This window comes from Astatotilapia calliptera, chromosome 18 (assembly GCF_900246225.1).
Source record: "Astatotilapia calliptera chromosome 18, fAstCal1.2, whole genome shotgun sequence".
In the NCBI taxonomy this organism is placed as follows: domain Eukaryota; kingdom Metazoa; phylum Chordata; class Actinopteri; order Cichliformes; family Cichlidae; genus Astatotilapia; species Astatotilapia calliptera.
The window spans coordinates 31,408,764-31,426,982 of record NC_039319.1 but is presented as its reverse complement, the minus strand read 5'-3'; the positions used below and the strand labels follow the sequence as shown (position 1 = coordinate 31,426,982).

General features: G+C 42.9%; 1 protein-coding gene across 5 annotated transcripts in view; it reads right to left on the bottom strand.

Annotated features, from left to right (window-relative positions):
* Positions 1 to 15,571, bottom strand: part of LOC113011001 (junctophilin-1-like) — a 41,181-nt gene extending 25,610 nt beyond the window's left edge. For 4 of the 5 annotated variants that reach the window (XR_003270411.1, XR_003270412.1, XM_026150360.1 and 1 more), the window contains exon 1: positions 14,913 to 15,569. Coding sequence is in view for 2 of the 5 variants with exons in the window: in XM_026150360.1 (XP_026006145.1) it covers positions 14,913 to 15,291 (379 nt within the window). In the remaining 3 variants the exon portion in view is untranslated. Of the gene's footprint in view, positions 1 to 14,912 lie in introns of all 5 variants that reach the window. The other variant, XR_003270413.1, reaches the window with a different exon arrangement.
* Positions 15,572 to 18,219: the final 2,648 nt, after the last annotated feature.

The following is an 18,219-nucleotide window of genomic DNA, read 5'->3' as shown; positions in this document are numbered from 1 at the left end:
AACTTATTGGTAATGTCACAAGAAAAAGCCTTTGTTTAAAAAAAAATATACAATAAGACGTGATGAGGAGGGTCAAATATGATTGAAATGCACTCTCACTGGCTAACTACACGTGACTGACAGTTTCTCAGTGAATAGGCATCATACGGCTCTACTGTAACTTGGAAAGTAAACGAATATACAGGAAACAAAATAACACACTGACTAGACAGTTAATGAAGTTAAGCTAGCTGATGGACTGTAATGATGGTGGCTGGTGGCTAGCTACAGAGCCGTGGTTTTGCTAATATAATCACAGTAGCACAGGGAAGATGTAAGAAGAGGGTTGGTTTGATCTCAATAAAAGGTCACGGCCTGGGGGATCACCAGGGCGCTGATAAACTGTTTCTCTCTCGCTCTCCGGGGTGGAACTCATTCTCAACTCATCTTGTCCTCGGCCCACGCCCCTCAGAGGAGGAAGCACCTGAGATTCATTAACGCAACCAGTATTTAAGCCAGGCGATGACTGCTGTTCTTCGCTGGATCGTTGTGTTTGACTCGTGTTAGTGTCGTCAAGTTGCCAGCTAAGTTTCCCCTTTGTGTTTCTGAGCATTGAACTAACAAACATTTCCCTGTGTACAGACTCCCTTGACCTTTTCCCCGTTTCCTGTGTGGTGATAGTTGGAGAAAGAGAGCCTGATCATGTGTGTGGATTAATGGAAGAGGAGCGAGAGTCTGTTTCCCTGGATTTCCCTGGAGCCCCGTCCCCCCACTTTTGTACGTAGCACTATTTCTGCACATTTGTATATACATTCAGTGAACTGTGTAAATAAATTGCTTGTGAAGCTTCCTATCGCTGAGTTTTGCATGTGAGTTCTCACGACAAACCGTAACAGTAATGATCCAGCCAACCATGGACTCAGCAGACTCAACCCCCACCCTGCAGCCTGTCCTCACCCCGGAAGCAATTCTGGAATGCCACAAATGCTACAGCACACTAACTAGCAACTGGCTACGCTCACCCAAGCCCTCGCTCAACGCCCATCCACGCCTCCTCTGCATGTCTCTCCACAGTTACCGGCTTCCGAAACTCTGGCGCCCGTACCATCTACCTCTTCCGCACCGGCTCACCCAGAACCCCCGGAGCAATCTTTACCTGCTATGGAATCTTACTCGGGTGAGTTTCATAAGTGTGCAGGATTTTTGACCCAGATCACAGACCTATGAGACTGATGGGGCCAAAATTGCCTATATTGTTCAGCTGTTACAGGCAGGTATTGAACTGGGCACAAGCCAAGCTAAGAACTGACCCTGAGATCACTTAGCAGGACTTTCTCGTTAAATTTAAAAGTGGTTTTGAAAGAGGCACCGGAGCTGAGGTGGCTGCTCTTTGATTGTTGAACTTAAAGCAGGGGAGACGGAGTATAGCGGAATACTCAGTCGAGTTTTGGACTTTGGCTGAAGAGACCGGGTGGGGGCAGTCGGCATTGATAAGTACCTCACTGAATAATGTTTGTGATGAATTGAAAAATGAACTGGTAATGAGGGACTTACCTTTGACTCTCTCTGATGTGATTACACTGTGTATGAAGGTAGACGAGCATTTAAGAGCGAGCCGGGGAACCGGAAACTATATTACCCAGAGGCATCTGGGACACACGGAAATGGCGCTGGGCGGAGGCGCGACCAGTGGCGGAGGCAATCAGGTGTCAGACAGTATGGAAGAGGGTGAACAACCCATGCAATTGGGGCGCTCCAGACTAATGCCTGAGGAGCGACATTGACGGTGGAGGGCCGGTGAGTGTTTTTACTGCAGTTGCAAAGGCCATATCGCCAACGCTTGTCCGGCTTGGCCAAAAGACCGCCCGCCAGTAGAGAGGAGAGTATGGGTGGATGAGGTCTCCTGTTCACGGTCTCCTCCACGTCTCATGATTGCAGCAAAATGAACTGTGCAACTCAAGACTCATTCTCTTAGGGCTCCGATTGACTCTGGGGCAAACAGAACTTTATTGACGCTTCGCTGGCGCATAAGCTAAAACTAAGCACTGAAACACTACCACACTCTCTTCAAGTTACAGCCCTTAGTGGTCAGCGTCTCCCAGACATCACCCACATTACAGAGCCCATTTCTTTAACCCTTTCTGGAAATCATTCTGAAACCTTGCAGTTTTCAAAGCCCCCCTCACACCGCTAGTCTTAGGCTACCCCTGGCTGCGTCAACATAACCCAGTCCTTGATTGGAGAAAGGAGAGTAACCTGGGGTGGGGGGAGGAGTGACCTCAAACTGGTTTTTTTTTGCAAAGATAGAGCGTGCTCGCTGCCTCCTTACCAGCCGTACGATTGCGGGATTGACCTTCTCCCGGGCGCACCGCTCCCTACCAGCTGTTTATACAGCCTTTCACAGCCTGAATGTGAAAGCATGGAAAAGTACATTAACGAGTCACTTGCTGCAGGTTTAATTCGCCCCTCATCTTCCCCAGTAGCCACTGGCTTCTTTTTTGTGACCAGGAAAGACAAGAGTTTATGGCCCTGCATTGGTTATCGAGGCCTCAACAACATTACGGTTAAAAACAAATATCCTCTCCCGCTGTTGAATTCCGCTTTCGAGCTTCTCCAGGGGGCCACAATCTTCACTAAGACCTGCAAAATGCAAATATCCTGGTCAGGAAAAGTGAGGGGGATGAGTGGAAAACGGCCTTTAACACCCATCTTGGCCATTTTAATATCTTGTCATGCCGTTTGGTCTCACCAATGCTCCAGCTGTTTTTCAGGCTCTGGTAAACGACGTGCTCCGGGACTTCATCAACCACTTTGTCTTTTTTACCTGGATGATATCCTCATCTTCTCACGCTCCGTCACCGAACACGAACGCCATGTCAGACAGGTCTTACAACATCTCCTTGTGGACCATCTCTTTGTTAAGGAAGAGAAGTGTGAGTTCCACGTAACTACAGTTTCCTTTCTGGGCTACATCATTGAGCAAGGTAACCTCAGAGCCGACCCAGCTAAGGTTAAAGCCGCCATTAACTGGCCAACCCCTTCTAACCGCAAGCAACTCCAAAGCTTTCTGGGTTTTGCTAACTTTTACCTTCGTTTCATTCGTGACTACAGTAAGCTTGCTTTGCCAATAACTCGTCTCAACTCACCCAAGGTTCCTGTCAGCTGGGATGAGCCTTCTCTCATCTGAAGCTACGTTTCGCCTCGGCGCCCATCCTTTTCCAACCAGATCTCAGTCTACAGTTTGTCGTGGAGGTGGACGCTTCGGACGCCGGAGTGGGGGCCGTGCTCTCCCAGCAACAAAGTGGTAAGCTTCACTCTTGTGCTTAGTTCTCTCGCCGTCTCTCCCCCGCAGAAGGAAATTATGACGTGGGAGACCGCGAACTGCTAGCCATCAAGCTCGCCCTGGAGGAGTGGCGTCACTGGCTGGAGAACGCTGCCCAGCCATTCGTGGTGTGGATGGACCACAAGAATTTGGAGTATATTCGGTCAGCTAAACGGCCAAATGCCAGGCCAGCCAGGTGGGCCCTGTTTTTCACCAGATTCCAGCTCTCGATCACCTACAGACCTGGCTCTCATAACGTCAAACCCGGCACTCTCTCACGCCGATTCACTGCCTCAGAAGATACAGCTCAGGACTCCCCCATTCTCCCTCCCACGTGTGTTATTGGGACCCTGACCTGGGAGATCAAATTTGCCATTAGGGAGGGTCATTGAACAGAACCGGGCCCCTGAACGGGCCCTCCAGGTTTACTCTTTGTAGAACTCGTGACCTCTGTTAGGTCACGAGTGCTACATTGGGCTCACCTGTCACCCGGGGGTCCACCGCACCATTACCTTCCTTCAGCGCTTCGCCTGGTGGCCCTCTCTTGCAGAAGATGATTGTGAATGCATTGCCACTTGTCCAATTTGTGCCCAAAACAACAACGTCCATCAGCCATCTTCCGGCCTACTCCAACCACTGCCTACGCCAAGCCGCCCCTGGTCGCACATTGCTATCCACTTCATCACCGTTCAGCCACCTTCATCAGGTAACTCAGTCATTCTCACAATCATCGATCGCTTTTCTAAAGCTGCTCATTTTGTTGCCCTCCCCAAGCTCCCCTCTGCTCTAGAGACCACCCAGCTCCTGACTGACCACGTTTTACACCTCCATGGAATCCCCACGGACATAGTTTCAGACAAGGGTCCACAGTTTACGTTGCGCGTCTGGAAGGAATTCTGTAACGTCGTCAGAGCTCAGGTCAGTCTCTCCTCCAGTTTCCATCCGCAGACAAATGGCCAAACGGAGTGGGCCAATCAGGAGCTCGAAGCGGCACTCCAATGCTTGACATCCACCAACCAGACGAATAACTCCCATGGATCGAGTACGCTCACAACAGCCTCACCTCCCCTGCCACCGGAGTGTCCCCCTTCGAGGCGTCCCTAGGTTACCAACCACCTCCGTTTCCTGCCGTTGAAGGTGAGCACTTTGTGCCCTCTTTCCAGCAGCATCGCCAGAGGAGTCGGCGCGCCAGGAGAGCCACTGAAGCCGCCCTTCTCTGCACGGCCGAGCGCTTGGCGTACTGTCACTGGACCCCGGCACCACCTTACGCGCCCGGACAGAAGGTTTGGCTGTCTGCCAGGTTCATCCTACTCAGGTCTGAATCCAAAAAACTATCTCCCACCTTCATCTGCCCTTTTGAAATTGACACCCTGATTAACCCTGTTTCTGTCCATCTAAGACTGCCCCGGAATACGCGGATTCACAATGTCTTCCATGTGTCACAAATGTAACCTGGTCTCTCTAGCCTGATCGTGTTTGTGGATTATTGGAAGAGGAGCGAGAGTCTGTTTCCCTGGATTTCCCTGGAGCCCCGTCCCCCCACTTTTATATATAGCAGTATTTCTGCACATTTGTATATACATTTGGTGAACTGTGTAAATAAATTGCTTGTGAAGCTTCCTATCACGGAGTCCTGCGTGTGAGTCCTCATGACAAACCGTAACAAAAAGTTAATAACAATGCCTCAGTTAGCACAGCAGAGGCTTGGACCTGAAAATTCAGATTCAGAAGACTTTATTTATTCCCAAGGGGCAATTACGAGACTGACCTTGCCGACCGTACATACAATACACAAACATCACATTGGAGAGACCGGTCAGGCTAGGTAGCTGGCCGGTCAGCCGCACGAGCAGACTGAGCTCAGACTTATCTGAGTTGATAAGTCATCACTTAACAACAAGATTGCCTATTTATAACCACAAATATTGTCATCTTTAGTAATCAAGTAATCTATTGATTATTCCATGACTTAATCAAGTAAAATACCATGGATAATAAATACTTTTGTCTTATTAATGAATAGTAATGAATATTCAAAAGAGAAAAAACAGGTTTTTCAAAATGAACTGCTCACTAGTGTCCATTTTAGAAATTACAACGTTTTAAAGTTTAACTGCAAAAAACATCTCTTAACAAAACAAAAACCTGTGATAGTATTTATGTGCCGTGCTAAAATGTTATGTTTTCTTAAATGCAAAAAATATATAAATAATTTTAGTCAAAGTGAAATAACTAAGGCATGAAAAAAAAAAAGTACCTTTACTCTTTTTCTTGGAAGATTTTTCGCGGTGTAAAACAAACGGTGGTGGATTGTAGCTGCTCAAAGTCTTCATGTCCGAGTTTGTTGATGGTTGCTATGATGAAAGACGCCCAACAGCTTTTTCACAGTAAAGGTTTTAATGGTGATTACAGAAACAGTGCTGCTGTCTTGGACGCTAGAAACATGTTGTGTTTTTTTACTGAACTTGAGCTCGCCATGTCACTAATGGCTCCACATTAAACTGTGCCAGCGTCATCATCAGTGCAGCTGTTGTGTTAGCGATGTTTAAAACTGGGTGCTGGGCTTAATGTTGTTGAGTTTTTATTCAAACACATGGTTGTATTGTAGGTCTCTTTTTACTCCGAAATGAAAATATTTTTTCACTCACAAGACAATAAAAATATCCCAATTTTTGGGAAATAACAAAAATATTTGAAATGGATGGTTTTATTAATGCAACAGTCAATTAGAAATTTGTGTATCTCTATGTTAAGCTTTATTTCATGTTCAGAATCACTGGGGCAAATGCTGATAGAGATTTCTGGGGTGTGGGTGTGAGTATTAACAGTATATAAACTGGGGATGTTCCTGGAAACGAATTTCTTAGTTGACTGAATGAGGGTAAAAATGAGACTAGCTGAGTAGTCTAAAACTAAGAAACACTCAGACATTAAGTTAAATTTGACAACTGTTTAGTGGACAATGTCAAAGACTGTAAGGCATTTGAAACCATTAATCACATTTTTCAGTCGCTTAACTGTGCAGCATCACGCATCATCAATATTACAGGTTATACTCCAGACAAAGAAGAAGAAAAACACTTAAACTGAATATGATGTGATAAACATGTAAATGAAAACATGTTGCTACAAAAGACGTTCACATATTACTAAAATATGACAAATCAACATCCAAAAAACTGAACAGCAAGTAAAAAGTGTAGCACATTGAGCCATGCTTTATGAATGATGTACGAAACTTCATTAAAACCACTTCAGTGAAAGTTAAAATCTGAAATAACAGATCAATAAATCATTCAGGGTTTTCCTCCAGTTATCTGATGTCAGGCTGCTGGGAAGCAGCCGAAGGAGGAAAGTTCAGGCCTCCCTCTCACCCACCTCCTTCAGCTTATCCGAGGAAATCCTGAGCCTTTCCCAGGTCAGTTGATTGATGCAATCTCTTCAGTGTGTTCTGGGTCCAACTGGCATGCCCGGCTGAAACACTGTGCCCACGAGGCAACAGCCTTAGCTGGCTCGTTTGGGTGTGGAGGAGTACGGGCTCCACTCTGAACCTCTCCCGAATGACTGAACTCCTCACTGTGTCGCTGAGGGACAGCCCACCCACCCTTCGGAGAAAGCTAAATTGCTCTTTCATTCTAATAGTGTTCATGTCTAAATTAGCAGATTTATGTTTGTAAACAACAGTGCTCCATCTGAAGGCAAATGGCCCCATAACATTTAGGATGCAACAATTTATCAGTATTGGACATCAATTTAAATTCCCTAATCTACACTGGACTTATAGTCAAGACCGCCTAATCCGAGACCAAGACAAGACCAAGACCAGAGGGTATCGAGACCAAGACAAGACCAAGACCAAGTTGAGACGAGACCGAGACCGAGACGAGACCAAGACCAAGACCGAGACAAAAAAAGTCTTTAAACTGCAGCCAGATGCTATTATATATACATATGCAGGACACCTTAAACTAGTTTTTTAATTAAGCAGCGAGGCAGAACAAAGTCAGGGCTGTATCAAGACACGAGGACTAAACCCCAATTCAACCAGACCCAGAACTGATCCGGAATTAAAACAGGACTACAACAGTTCAAAATCAGGACTACTGAGGACTTAACCAAGACAGAACCAGAATCAGAACTAGATGATAGTAGCACTAAAAATCATCATAGACCTGCACTACACTTATTTTTTAATTCTACCAAAGTCCACTATTTAGATTGAGAAACGTTTATATAATTATTTAGCCTTGTTGTGCAAACAAGCCTGCATAACTTAATAAATACAGAATTTGAAAAGTAACAAACCTAAAAAGAAACACTAGGTACGAGATACATGTTCTGATGAGTTTTGGCAAACAACCATTTGACTAACATGTGTGTCTCACCTGCTCTTATTCATCTCTGTTCTGTCCTCATCCTCTCTCTCCCTCTCTCTCCCTCTCTCTCTGTTCCTCTTTGTGCTGGCAATCAAGCCAAACACCAACATCATCAAATATACAGTTGAAACCAGATATTTAAACACTCTTCAGATCAAAACACAAACACTTTTTTAATTGTAACATCAAATCAGACTAAATGTTTATTTTTTTAGATTGATAAATATAAAAAACACATTTGTTAACTTTAAGAGTAAAGAGATAAACTATCTGTATTTCTTAATTGTAAACGGCACCAAATTGTATTCAAACTGAGCCACACTTATGGAGCTCCACAGTTCTCTTCCTGGTGTTTTGGTTGACATCTCTTGATGTTCCCATGTCACAGAAACAGCCTCTGTGTTTTGCCTTATATGCATCCACAGCTGTGCCACCAATTTACTCACATGGACTTTACTAACCAATCAGAAGCTTCTTCAGCTCAGAATGGAATCGTCTGCAGTTTTCTTATTAATTAACAATAAACTTAGTGTATATGTACTCCTACATTTGATGAAAGTGATAAAAATAGAAGCTCTGTCTCTCTTTATTCTGACATTTAACTAATTCAAAAGATATTTCAATATTTATTTATCTAAAACAAAACAAGTTTACTCTAAATTGATGTTTAACAGTAAAAAAAAGTTTTTATGTTTTCTCCATAAAGTGTATGTAAATATCTGGTTTCAACTGTGAATATCCTGCTGTGTATTGAAATTCCTCTTGTTTTGCATAGATATACTAAACAACATCCAAAGCATAATATATAAAATAACATCTACCTGAGTTTTTTCTTTGAAAGAAGCTCCTTATGTCCATTGTTGTGTACATCAGTACATGACTGAAACCGATTTAGAGAGTTTGTTTAGCCATGGAGGGAAACAACTGAAAATATGAAGTGTAAGCTAAGACTCTCTAAAAAATCAGCATTGCTGTTCGGCTTTTTATTTGTCCATTTGTTGATTCACTCGAAGAGCAAGTAACGCAACCAAGTGATCAGTTTGATATCAATCTTTTGTGATGCACCGTCATATTTACATTATTAGTTCAGTACGAATGATTTGCTTTGATACCTGGTCAAACTTAAGCTCTCCTCTGTCTGCAGCAAACTCGCAGGCAGCAGCTTCTCCCCCCTCGCTCACATGGGTGCTGTGCTCAGTCGCCTAGTGCCTGAGCTCGGATCATACCAAAATTAGGGGGAATTTACGACGGTGCGCTCTGTGCTTCGTGTGTTGTTTTTGTTTTATACAGTTGTCAGTCAGGCATCTAGCTAACAAATTACACTCCAAAAGACCCCATGCTTCTGAAAAAATGACCCGGGCTTAAGCCCAGTAAGCCACCCCCCCGCTCCGCTGATGGTTGACTCCAAATCTCCCGAACACTATGTCGATTTGAGAACGCAGGACCGAAACAGCGAGACCAAGACAAAAGTCCGTCGAGACCAAGACAAGACCAAGACCACGTAAAAGTGGTCTCGAGACCACGACTGGTCTCGAGACATCCAACTCTAATCTACACTATATTCTGCAGAAGAATTTCCTTGTTGGCCTTCACACATATGAACCTGAGCGACAACCCATTCTTAATCCAGATGATTTAATAGGATGTCGGCCCACCCTTTGCAGGTAGAACAGCTTTCATGTGGCCTAACACTTTATGGCTGAGTTGCTGTTGTTGCCAGTCGCTTCCACTTTATTTGTTAATTGCACCTTTGCTTTGAATGACGGTGGCAAAACAGAAAAACACTGAACCAAAAAAGAAAACACACACACCAATCTGTATTCTTGAAAAAGTCTTCTCCAGAAAAAAAAAAAGGTGAAGCACAAAGAAAATGTTCAAGTCAATTAAAAATCGAATAAAACAAAACTACACAGTTTGCAAACAATAACTAAACTGAGAGGTTTGTGTAGGTTCACAGTCACCCAGGTCGTGGTGGTCCGAGAAGCTTGGAAAGAAAATGGTGGTAAAAACTGACACGATTGTAGTCGTGTCTTCGGCTTACTGCGGTGGATGCAGCACAAAGACCCGGGTTACAGAAAGCGAGCGGAGCGTGATCCGCCGATGCACCACAAGGATTGTGGGCGACACATGTGAGGTCAAAATCATCACGACACACCCATGACACAGTGAGCATAATGCCCCCATTAGACTGCTCAAGAAGTAAATCTCTTGCAGCATCTCTTGGTGTCTTTCTACCAGAACTCCACTGAGGTGTCTGCACTTATGCCATTCTGTTATAGTAAGGGAGCAGCTCTGCAGCACACAAAAAGACAAACAAACCAGCTGCCTGTCCTGGAAGACATCTTCATCTCCCGCTGTTAGAAAAAAGATTTGTTGTCAACTTCAGGACAACATCGATTAGAACATGCACCAGACGATTCACCAACAGTCTTTACCTTAAAGTCACTACCATCATGAACAGTGAACTGAAAGCACACCTCATATACTAAACATGCAGTAATTACAGGAATAAATCAAAATATGCATTTTGGTGGGCTTGTGTTGTTTTCCATGTTTAATGTGCGTGAATGAAAGAAATATATTTATATTATAACATATTTTTATATTCATTGTTAAGTGCAACCTAATTCCATTTTAGATTTCTTTACAATCATAATAAAGAAAAAAAGTTAACCACTGTGCTGCCCTGCATTTACCGAGTATAGTGTGCTATTGTGCTGCATGTATTAACTGTCTATGAGTTCCAATACATGCTGATTTTCAATCCTCTGCTCCGTTTCCAAATCCTACACCCTGTGCAATGTTTGGAGCTTGTCTTGAAGTCAAAAAATGAACAATAAGCACAACTGGAGACAAATAACTGTATGTTTCTCTTAACATGTTTGAGTCTAAGAAAAGATTTTGACAGTTGGGAGTTTTTGCGATTCTAAAACTACGACCAGTGTCTGACATTAAGTGAAAAAAACTGTTAGCTATGTAGCCTGATTAGGAGAGCTGTGGCACTGGTACTTTCAGCTGTAGAATGTCAGGATGTTCTATTTTAAAAGACTGAAGTAACTTGAGACACTGAGAAGTCTGTTGGATGGCCAAACATAACTCCAAGCAGCTACTTTGCAATGAGGCATAAGCCTCCAGAGTCCGACTGAAAACACCAGACTAGACTGGTTTCTGTAAGATCTATGAATAACTGTATACATAACTATAAAACTGTTATGATTTCTGTCATTTAGGTCTATTGAGCCAGTCTTTCATTATATTCCTTTCATAATACCACCTACATCCGCTTTACAGAAAAAACTATCATAATCTAGAAGCAGAAGGCCTTCTGAAATATCAAAGTGCCATATAAGAATTACAAATTGAGCTGACAAATTATACTGATTTGATTTCAGTTGCATATGTAGGCGATTTATCACCAATGCCCATTCAAGCAATAAAATTAAGCAACAACATTAATGGATTTCCAACTCTCGTTTTGTGGCATGATGGTGTCAGAAGTGGACACAAAAATCAAGCTTTTTAATTTTATCAGTTTTAACACACAGCTTTAGCATTAAACAGCAACACCAAGATTGCAGCAAGCACTTAATCAATTTAATCTTTCTGTGCAGCTGTGATGATTACACACACATGCATTATATATGCACAATATATGTACATATGTAGATATATACTAATTACATCAAATATATCAAGCAACATGTATGGAATTATGTAGCAAAAAAAGAAAAGATAAATAACTCGAAATATGTTTTAGAATTTAGATTCAAGAAAGAAGCCACCCAGCTGCAAACCCTCGGCCTTCTCTCAGCTTCATGATGTCGTCACCTGAAATGGTTTCGCCTCACAGGTGAGCCTGTCAGGGTTCATTGGTGGTGTTGGGACCATCAGTCGTGTTGTGCAGAAGTCAGGTTGGTGCACAGCTGACAGCCCTATTTGACAGCTGTTAGAGTTCATATTATGGCAAGAACCAATCAGCTAAGTAAAGGCCATATCGCGCCATCGACCCCTCTATATGGCAGCCTCGCTTCTGTCTGTCTGCCCCAGGGCAGCTGTGGCTACAACCATAGCTTGCCTCCACCAGTGTGTGAATGTGAGAGTGAATGAATAGTGGTATTGAAAAGCGCTATATAAATCCAATCCATTATTATTAATATTATTAAAGAGAAACAACAGCCCATCATTACTGTAAGAACTGAAGGTCAGTCAGTCCAGAAAACTGCTAAAACTTTGAATGTGTCCCCAAGTGCAGTCAGAAAAACCATCAACACTACGATGAAACTGTCTGACATGAGGACGCCCCAGGAAAGGAAGACCAGGAGTCCCTCTGCTGCTGAGGATACAATCATCCGAGTCACCAGCCTCAGAAATCACAAGTTAACAGCAGCTCAGATTAGAGCCCAGATAAATGTCACACAGAGCTCCAGTAGCAGACACATCTCTACATGTTCAGAGCAGACTGTGGGAATCAGGCCTTTATGGTCAAATAGCTGCTGAGAAACCACGACTAAGGAAAAGCAACAAGCAGAGATTTGTTTGGGCCAAGAAACACAAGATGAGTCCAAATTGGAGAACTTTGGTTCCACCCGCCGTGTCTTTGTGAACGATGGTCTCTACATGCATGGTTCCCACCATGAAGCATGGAGTTGATGGTTTGCTGGTGTGGGGGGCTTTACTGGTGACACTGTTGGGGATTTATTTAAAACTGAAGGCACACTGACCCAGCATGGCTACCACAGCATCCTGCAGCAACATGCCATCCCATCATGTATTGTTCAACAGGACAATGACCCCAAACACACCTGCAGGCTGTGTGAGGGCTGTTTGACCAAGAAGGAGAGTGATGGAGTGCTGCACCAGATGGTCTGGCCTCCACAGTCACCTGACATAAACCCAGTGGAGATGGTTTGGGATGAGATGGAGCGCAGAGTGAAGGCAAAGGACCAACAAGTGCTCAGCACCTCTGAACTCCTTCAAGACTGTTGGAAACTATTTGAGGTGACATGAAGCTCATGGAGAGAACGCCAAGAGTGAGCAAAGCAGGAATCAAAGCAAAGGGCGGCTGTTAGGAAGGATCTAACATATAAAACATGTTTTGAGTTGTTTCACACTTTTGTTTACTACATAATTTAAGTGAGAATCTACAATGTAAATAGTCATGAAACAGAAGCCAAGCCATGTATTTAGGCTGGTAGACTAAATAATGCAAGGGTGACTAGAAACTAGAAACTAGGGCTGGGTATCGTCACTGATTTCTTGAATCGATTCGATCCATGATTCGATTCAATTCGGGGAAATTTTGCCTCAGACAGTCAGAAATAGTATAATTCAGATCACGTATCAGTACATTTCCATATTTTTATATCTATAAAAAGAAAACTGACACTTGCGAGACTTTACCAAAGGTGTGAGCATCACAGCAGAGGCCTTTGTGTCAAAGTAACTGAGAATAAAACATAGAAAAACATGAAGGTGATTTTCCTGTTCTGGGATTTTATAAAAATATTCAGCAGTACATCAAAAACGAAAGAAAACCATTAATCAACATATGAACGTTACCTGATGCTGCTGAAGTGAAGCAAAGTTACAGAGGTTTTATTAGAGACACAGCTGAGAGTTTTTCAATTTTAAAAAGTTTAAATTTGTTCAGTGTTGAACAGCAGAAATGAGGCTTCTTTGTAAGTAAGTAAGTAAAAGGAAAAAAAACCAGCGGCCGACAGCCTGTAAACTACGGTAGACTGGTGCGTAGTAAGCAAGCGAATAATGCAGAAAACAGATTTTTAGAGAGCTGTGCATGAAGTAAAATAAATTTATATTAAAAAAATCAATTCAGGATTTTAATGAATCGTTATCCAAGCTAGAAGTGATTTTAATTGATAAATCGATAATCAAAACCCACCCCTACTATATGTGTTCATTCACAGTTTTGAAGCCTTCAGTGAGAATCTACAATGTAAATAGACATGAAAGTAAAAAAAAAAACATTAAATGAGAAGGTGTGGTATAGGGATAATTTTCTTCAGATAAGCAGAAGAAAATGGCAGGATGATTTATTGCGTTGTCATGGATTTTCAAACATCGTCCATCATTCATAATGCATGGCACACTTTTCCGTCACAATTTATGAGTTTTTCAGTGGTTAATTTGTCATATTTTAGTAATACGTGAACATCTTCTGTAGTAACATGTTTTCATATTTAACATCTGTTTGTTTTAAGTGTTTTTCTTCTTCATCGTCTGGAGTATAACATGTAACCTAAGGAGCTTGGAAAGAAAAGCGTCTGGACTTCTCTAAGTTGCTTGAAGACGTTTCACTTCTCATCCGAGAAGCTTCTTCAGATCTAGGGTCAAATGGTGGAGAGTCCCAGATTTAAGCCCTGTGGGAGGGACAATGGACCCCCTAATGTCTTCAAGCAATTTAAAGAAGTCCAGAAGTCCAGAAGTCTCTCCAAGCTCCTTAGACTACGATGACCTGGATGACTGAGAACCTTCACAGAAATATAACATGTAACGTTGATAAGGCACAGCATGATTCATTATTGAAGAACGTGATCAGTGATTTAAAACGGCTTTGTTATCAGTTTTTGACATATTCTATTAAACAGCTTTCACATTTAACTCACTGAGTGTTCCTTAGTTTTACACTGGTAGGTTAGTCAACAAAGAAATTAGTGGCTAGGAACATCACTAGTAAGCACAAGCATTTTAGTTGATGGTGACAAAAACATTATGTGTGACCTGATGTCCCCTCGCAATCCTTTAATCACCCTTTGATTTGGGTTAGAATGAAACAACTGCCACCATTTAAAATCCCCATTTTCAGAGCAGCCGCAAAACATCCATGATGGGCTCAGGGACACATGGGCCACTTCTGTTTTACATGCATGTGAGTAGTTCTATCACAGAGGACACATTATGGCCACATTAACAATTAAATATTAGCATTTTAGTTGTTTTTTATGTTCAACGTGAGGGCTGGTTGGTGTATCTTTGATCAGGCCAGGTGGGGGTTTCCAGAGTGTGCTGTCACATCACATCACATCACTCACACACACACACACACACACACACACACACACACACACACACACACACACACACACACACACACACACACACACAAATTCGTTATCATAGTGTGTAAGATAAACTACTGTACAGAAGAAAAGGGTGCTCTGGTTATTCTGGGAGTTTGGTTGAAGAACAGTCAACACCTGTGCACCGTTTTATCTTACCTCCATCACCATACGTCTCCACGCCATACCCGTCCTGCAGGCCGTTACTCCAGGTACCCTCGTACCTGGCCGGCGTGTTTACGCTTTGCCTGACTCCGTAACGGCCCTTTAACCCATGAGTCCACTCTCCTCGGTAAATCCACCTCCCTTTGGTTTCAATCCCGAGCCCGTGTCTCTTCCCCTGCGCCCAGTAACCCTGATACGTGTTCCCACTGGGCCAGGTGTAGACGCCAACTACCTCGAAACCGTTCGACCAGGAGCCAGAGTACTCTCCCTGGCCCTTGGGTCCGGTGCACACACCGTGGCCGTGGGCTTTGCCATCCTCCCACCCTCCGCAGTAGGTCCCCCCATCATCAAAGTCGAATCGACCGCCCGTCATTCAGAACTTGAGGGTAAGTGTTACTCTGTAGCTTCCAGTGACGTTCCGATTTTGCGAATTGCTGTTAAAAGTGATGTAAGACTGACAGTGTAGTCCAGGTCAGAACAGGAGTTCTAGGCGGAGATATGAAGGAGCGGCGTGTACCGGCAGCGGTGTGCCGGGATTTGAAAGAGGGACGTGGAAGGATGGGAAGCAGTCGCCACTGCTGCCACAGCCGCTTCCATACCGCGTACTGGAAACTCCCCCACTCGTCTCTCACAAGTCATTTAGCTCAAAGCTGTCAGTGATCAAATAGTACTTTGCTTCCTGTTTGACTTTTCAAAATAATACCACAACCTGTTGCGTGGGTCGAATCTGATTACACGAGGTAAAATTAATTGGGACGCTTCAATATTCATAAACATTCAGGAATGCCTTCATAGTTTTCAAGTTGTACATCGTTACATTATTAATGTCTAGTTATATATAATTATAGTAACATAACTTACGCTATAAACAATGTGAAACAAAAGGCAGCATATTCCCTAAATATCGTATTTTGTTTCTTCCCAAGTCAAAAACAGTATTCGTTTTCATTCCTCAGTTTTATTTTTGTGTCACTTAGTTCAGATAGCTTGTGATCTAGTAAAGGGCTAACACGAAAGGATGAAATCCTGGTAACAAAGGCTGCAGTAAAATTACAAATGAACACTGATCATACAGAACCTTAAGCATACACTTAATATAGATGATAATCTTGAGCTGATGCAGTGCTCTGCATTCTTCTGCTCAGAGGGAGCTGAGAAGCTACTCAAATGGATGGATAGATGCATGTGTTTGTGGACCTGGAGTTTCTCACGTGACTAAATAGAGTACTGTGACAAACTATTACATTCCATAACTCAGTGACTTCTAGAACCAGCAATAACTTGAAGTAATTGTTTGCTGTCTGACTTCATCTTTCACACTGTTGTTGAGGAACATAAGTATTTTTCAGTACATTGTAGTCTGGGGGGGCATTCGTTTATGCACAGCTTTTCAAGGTCCTGCAACAACACTTCAGTTAGGTTGAGGTATGGACTTTGACTGGGCCATTGTGACACCATGATTATTTTTCAGCTAATCTGGTTGAGATAAGCTGGTTTTCTTGGGATCATCGTCCCGTTGGCCCAGTCTTCAGCTGTCAGACAGGCCTCACATTCATGGATCCTTTTGTCCAAATAGAATTCATACTCAAATAAATAAGATGGTGCCCAAGCCCTGTGACAGTAAATCAAACCAAATGATCACCCCTCCACCACCATGCTTGAGAGGTGCTATGACGTGTTTAAGTTAATGTACTCCAAGTGTGGTGCTGTGCATTATGACCAAACTATGACCAGAAGTGGTTGCTGTTTCTCCACATGCAACTTTAGAGAAATGTAAGCTGTGCTGTCATGTTCTTTTTCGAAAGATGAGGCTTTCTTCTCACAACACTTCCAAGCAAGCCATACTTATTCAGTGTTTTTCTGATTGCACTGTCATAACTCTGCACATTTATCATGGTAACTAAAACCCGTAGAGTCTGAGATTTAGCTGCCCCCCCCCCCCCTTTTTTAATGTATTTTTTCTAAGCATTGCTTGATCTGAACTTGGGGTAAACTTTCTAGGATGTCCACTCCTGGAGAAAATCTGGCATTGCATTCACAACACATACCTGAATGCAGCAGACCAGCAAGAAAGTCTGCTTTTATAAAGGTGGTCACACTTGCAGAGGATACATGATTCAAGTCTATTTAATTATCATTCGGCACCTGGCTGCTACTTTTCCTTTTAATTCCTAAAGCACTGACTTTGGAATACATTTTTCACAGAACTTTGGTCCTAAACTACTTGAATGCTAACGTCATGTTCCTCCTTCTTCATTGAAAATGATTGATGTGTGTGACTGTATTACTAGTACAGTCACACACATCAATGTGACTGTGATGTCTTGATTTTTCAAGGCCAATTAACTCTTTGCTATCTCGTTTAAAACAAAACTGTTGCAAAAATAGAGTGTTGTCCCAGGTTATTTCAGAATAAAAGTCGGTAAACAATTTGCATTTATAAACTCAAACATGTGCGATAAAGCAGCAACACTATGCTTCATTTTACCTGTTGTGTATCCGAAGTCATCTCAATGAACTCCCATATTCATGCTCTGTCAAACAGCGCCATCTTCTGGAAATCATAGTTGTTACAGTTCAGCGACCACGAACAGAAAACACACACCCAGAAGCAAAGCAGCTCTTTCAGACTTTCTCTCTTTCATATATACATACAAAAATTAAGCATATCTGATTCAACTCAATTTTATTTTACTTATACAGCACCAAATCACAACAGCAGTCGCCTCAAGGTGCTTTATATTGTACAGATGACCCTGCAATAATACATACAGAAAAAAACCCAAGAATCATATGACCCCCTATGAGCAGCACTTTGGCGACAGTGGGAAGGAAAAACTCCCTTTTAACAGGAAGAAACCTCCGGCAGAACCAGGCTCGGGGAGGGGCGGGGCCATCTGCTGTGATTGGTTGGGGTGAGAGAAGGAAGACAGGATAAAAGACATGCTGTGGAAGAGAGACAGAGGTTAATAACAGATATGATTCAATGCAGTGTGATGTTTAAACACAACACGTCTTGGGTATCCCGCAGCAGGCTACACCAGCGGTCCCAAACCTTTTTTGTGCCATGGACCAGTGTCGCAGATAAATACAACAAAATAAAACTAGTACCGGTACCCAAAAAAAGTATTTATTCATAACACATGGGAAAAGACTCAGGGAAACAGAGTTAACGATAAAAAAGGCAAAAACAATAATGATAAAAAAATGATTGAAAACCCTGAAAACCATAAATTTCACCCCTGAGCCTCAACACTTGCGGCCTCCTACCAAACGACTCACAGACTGGTACCAGTCTGTG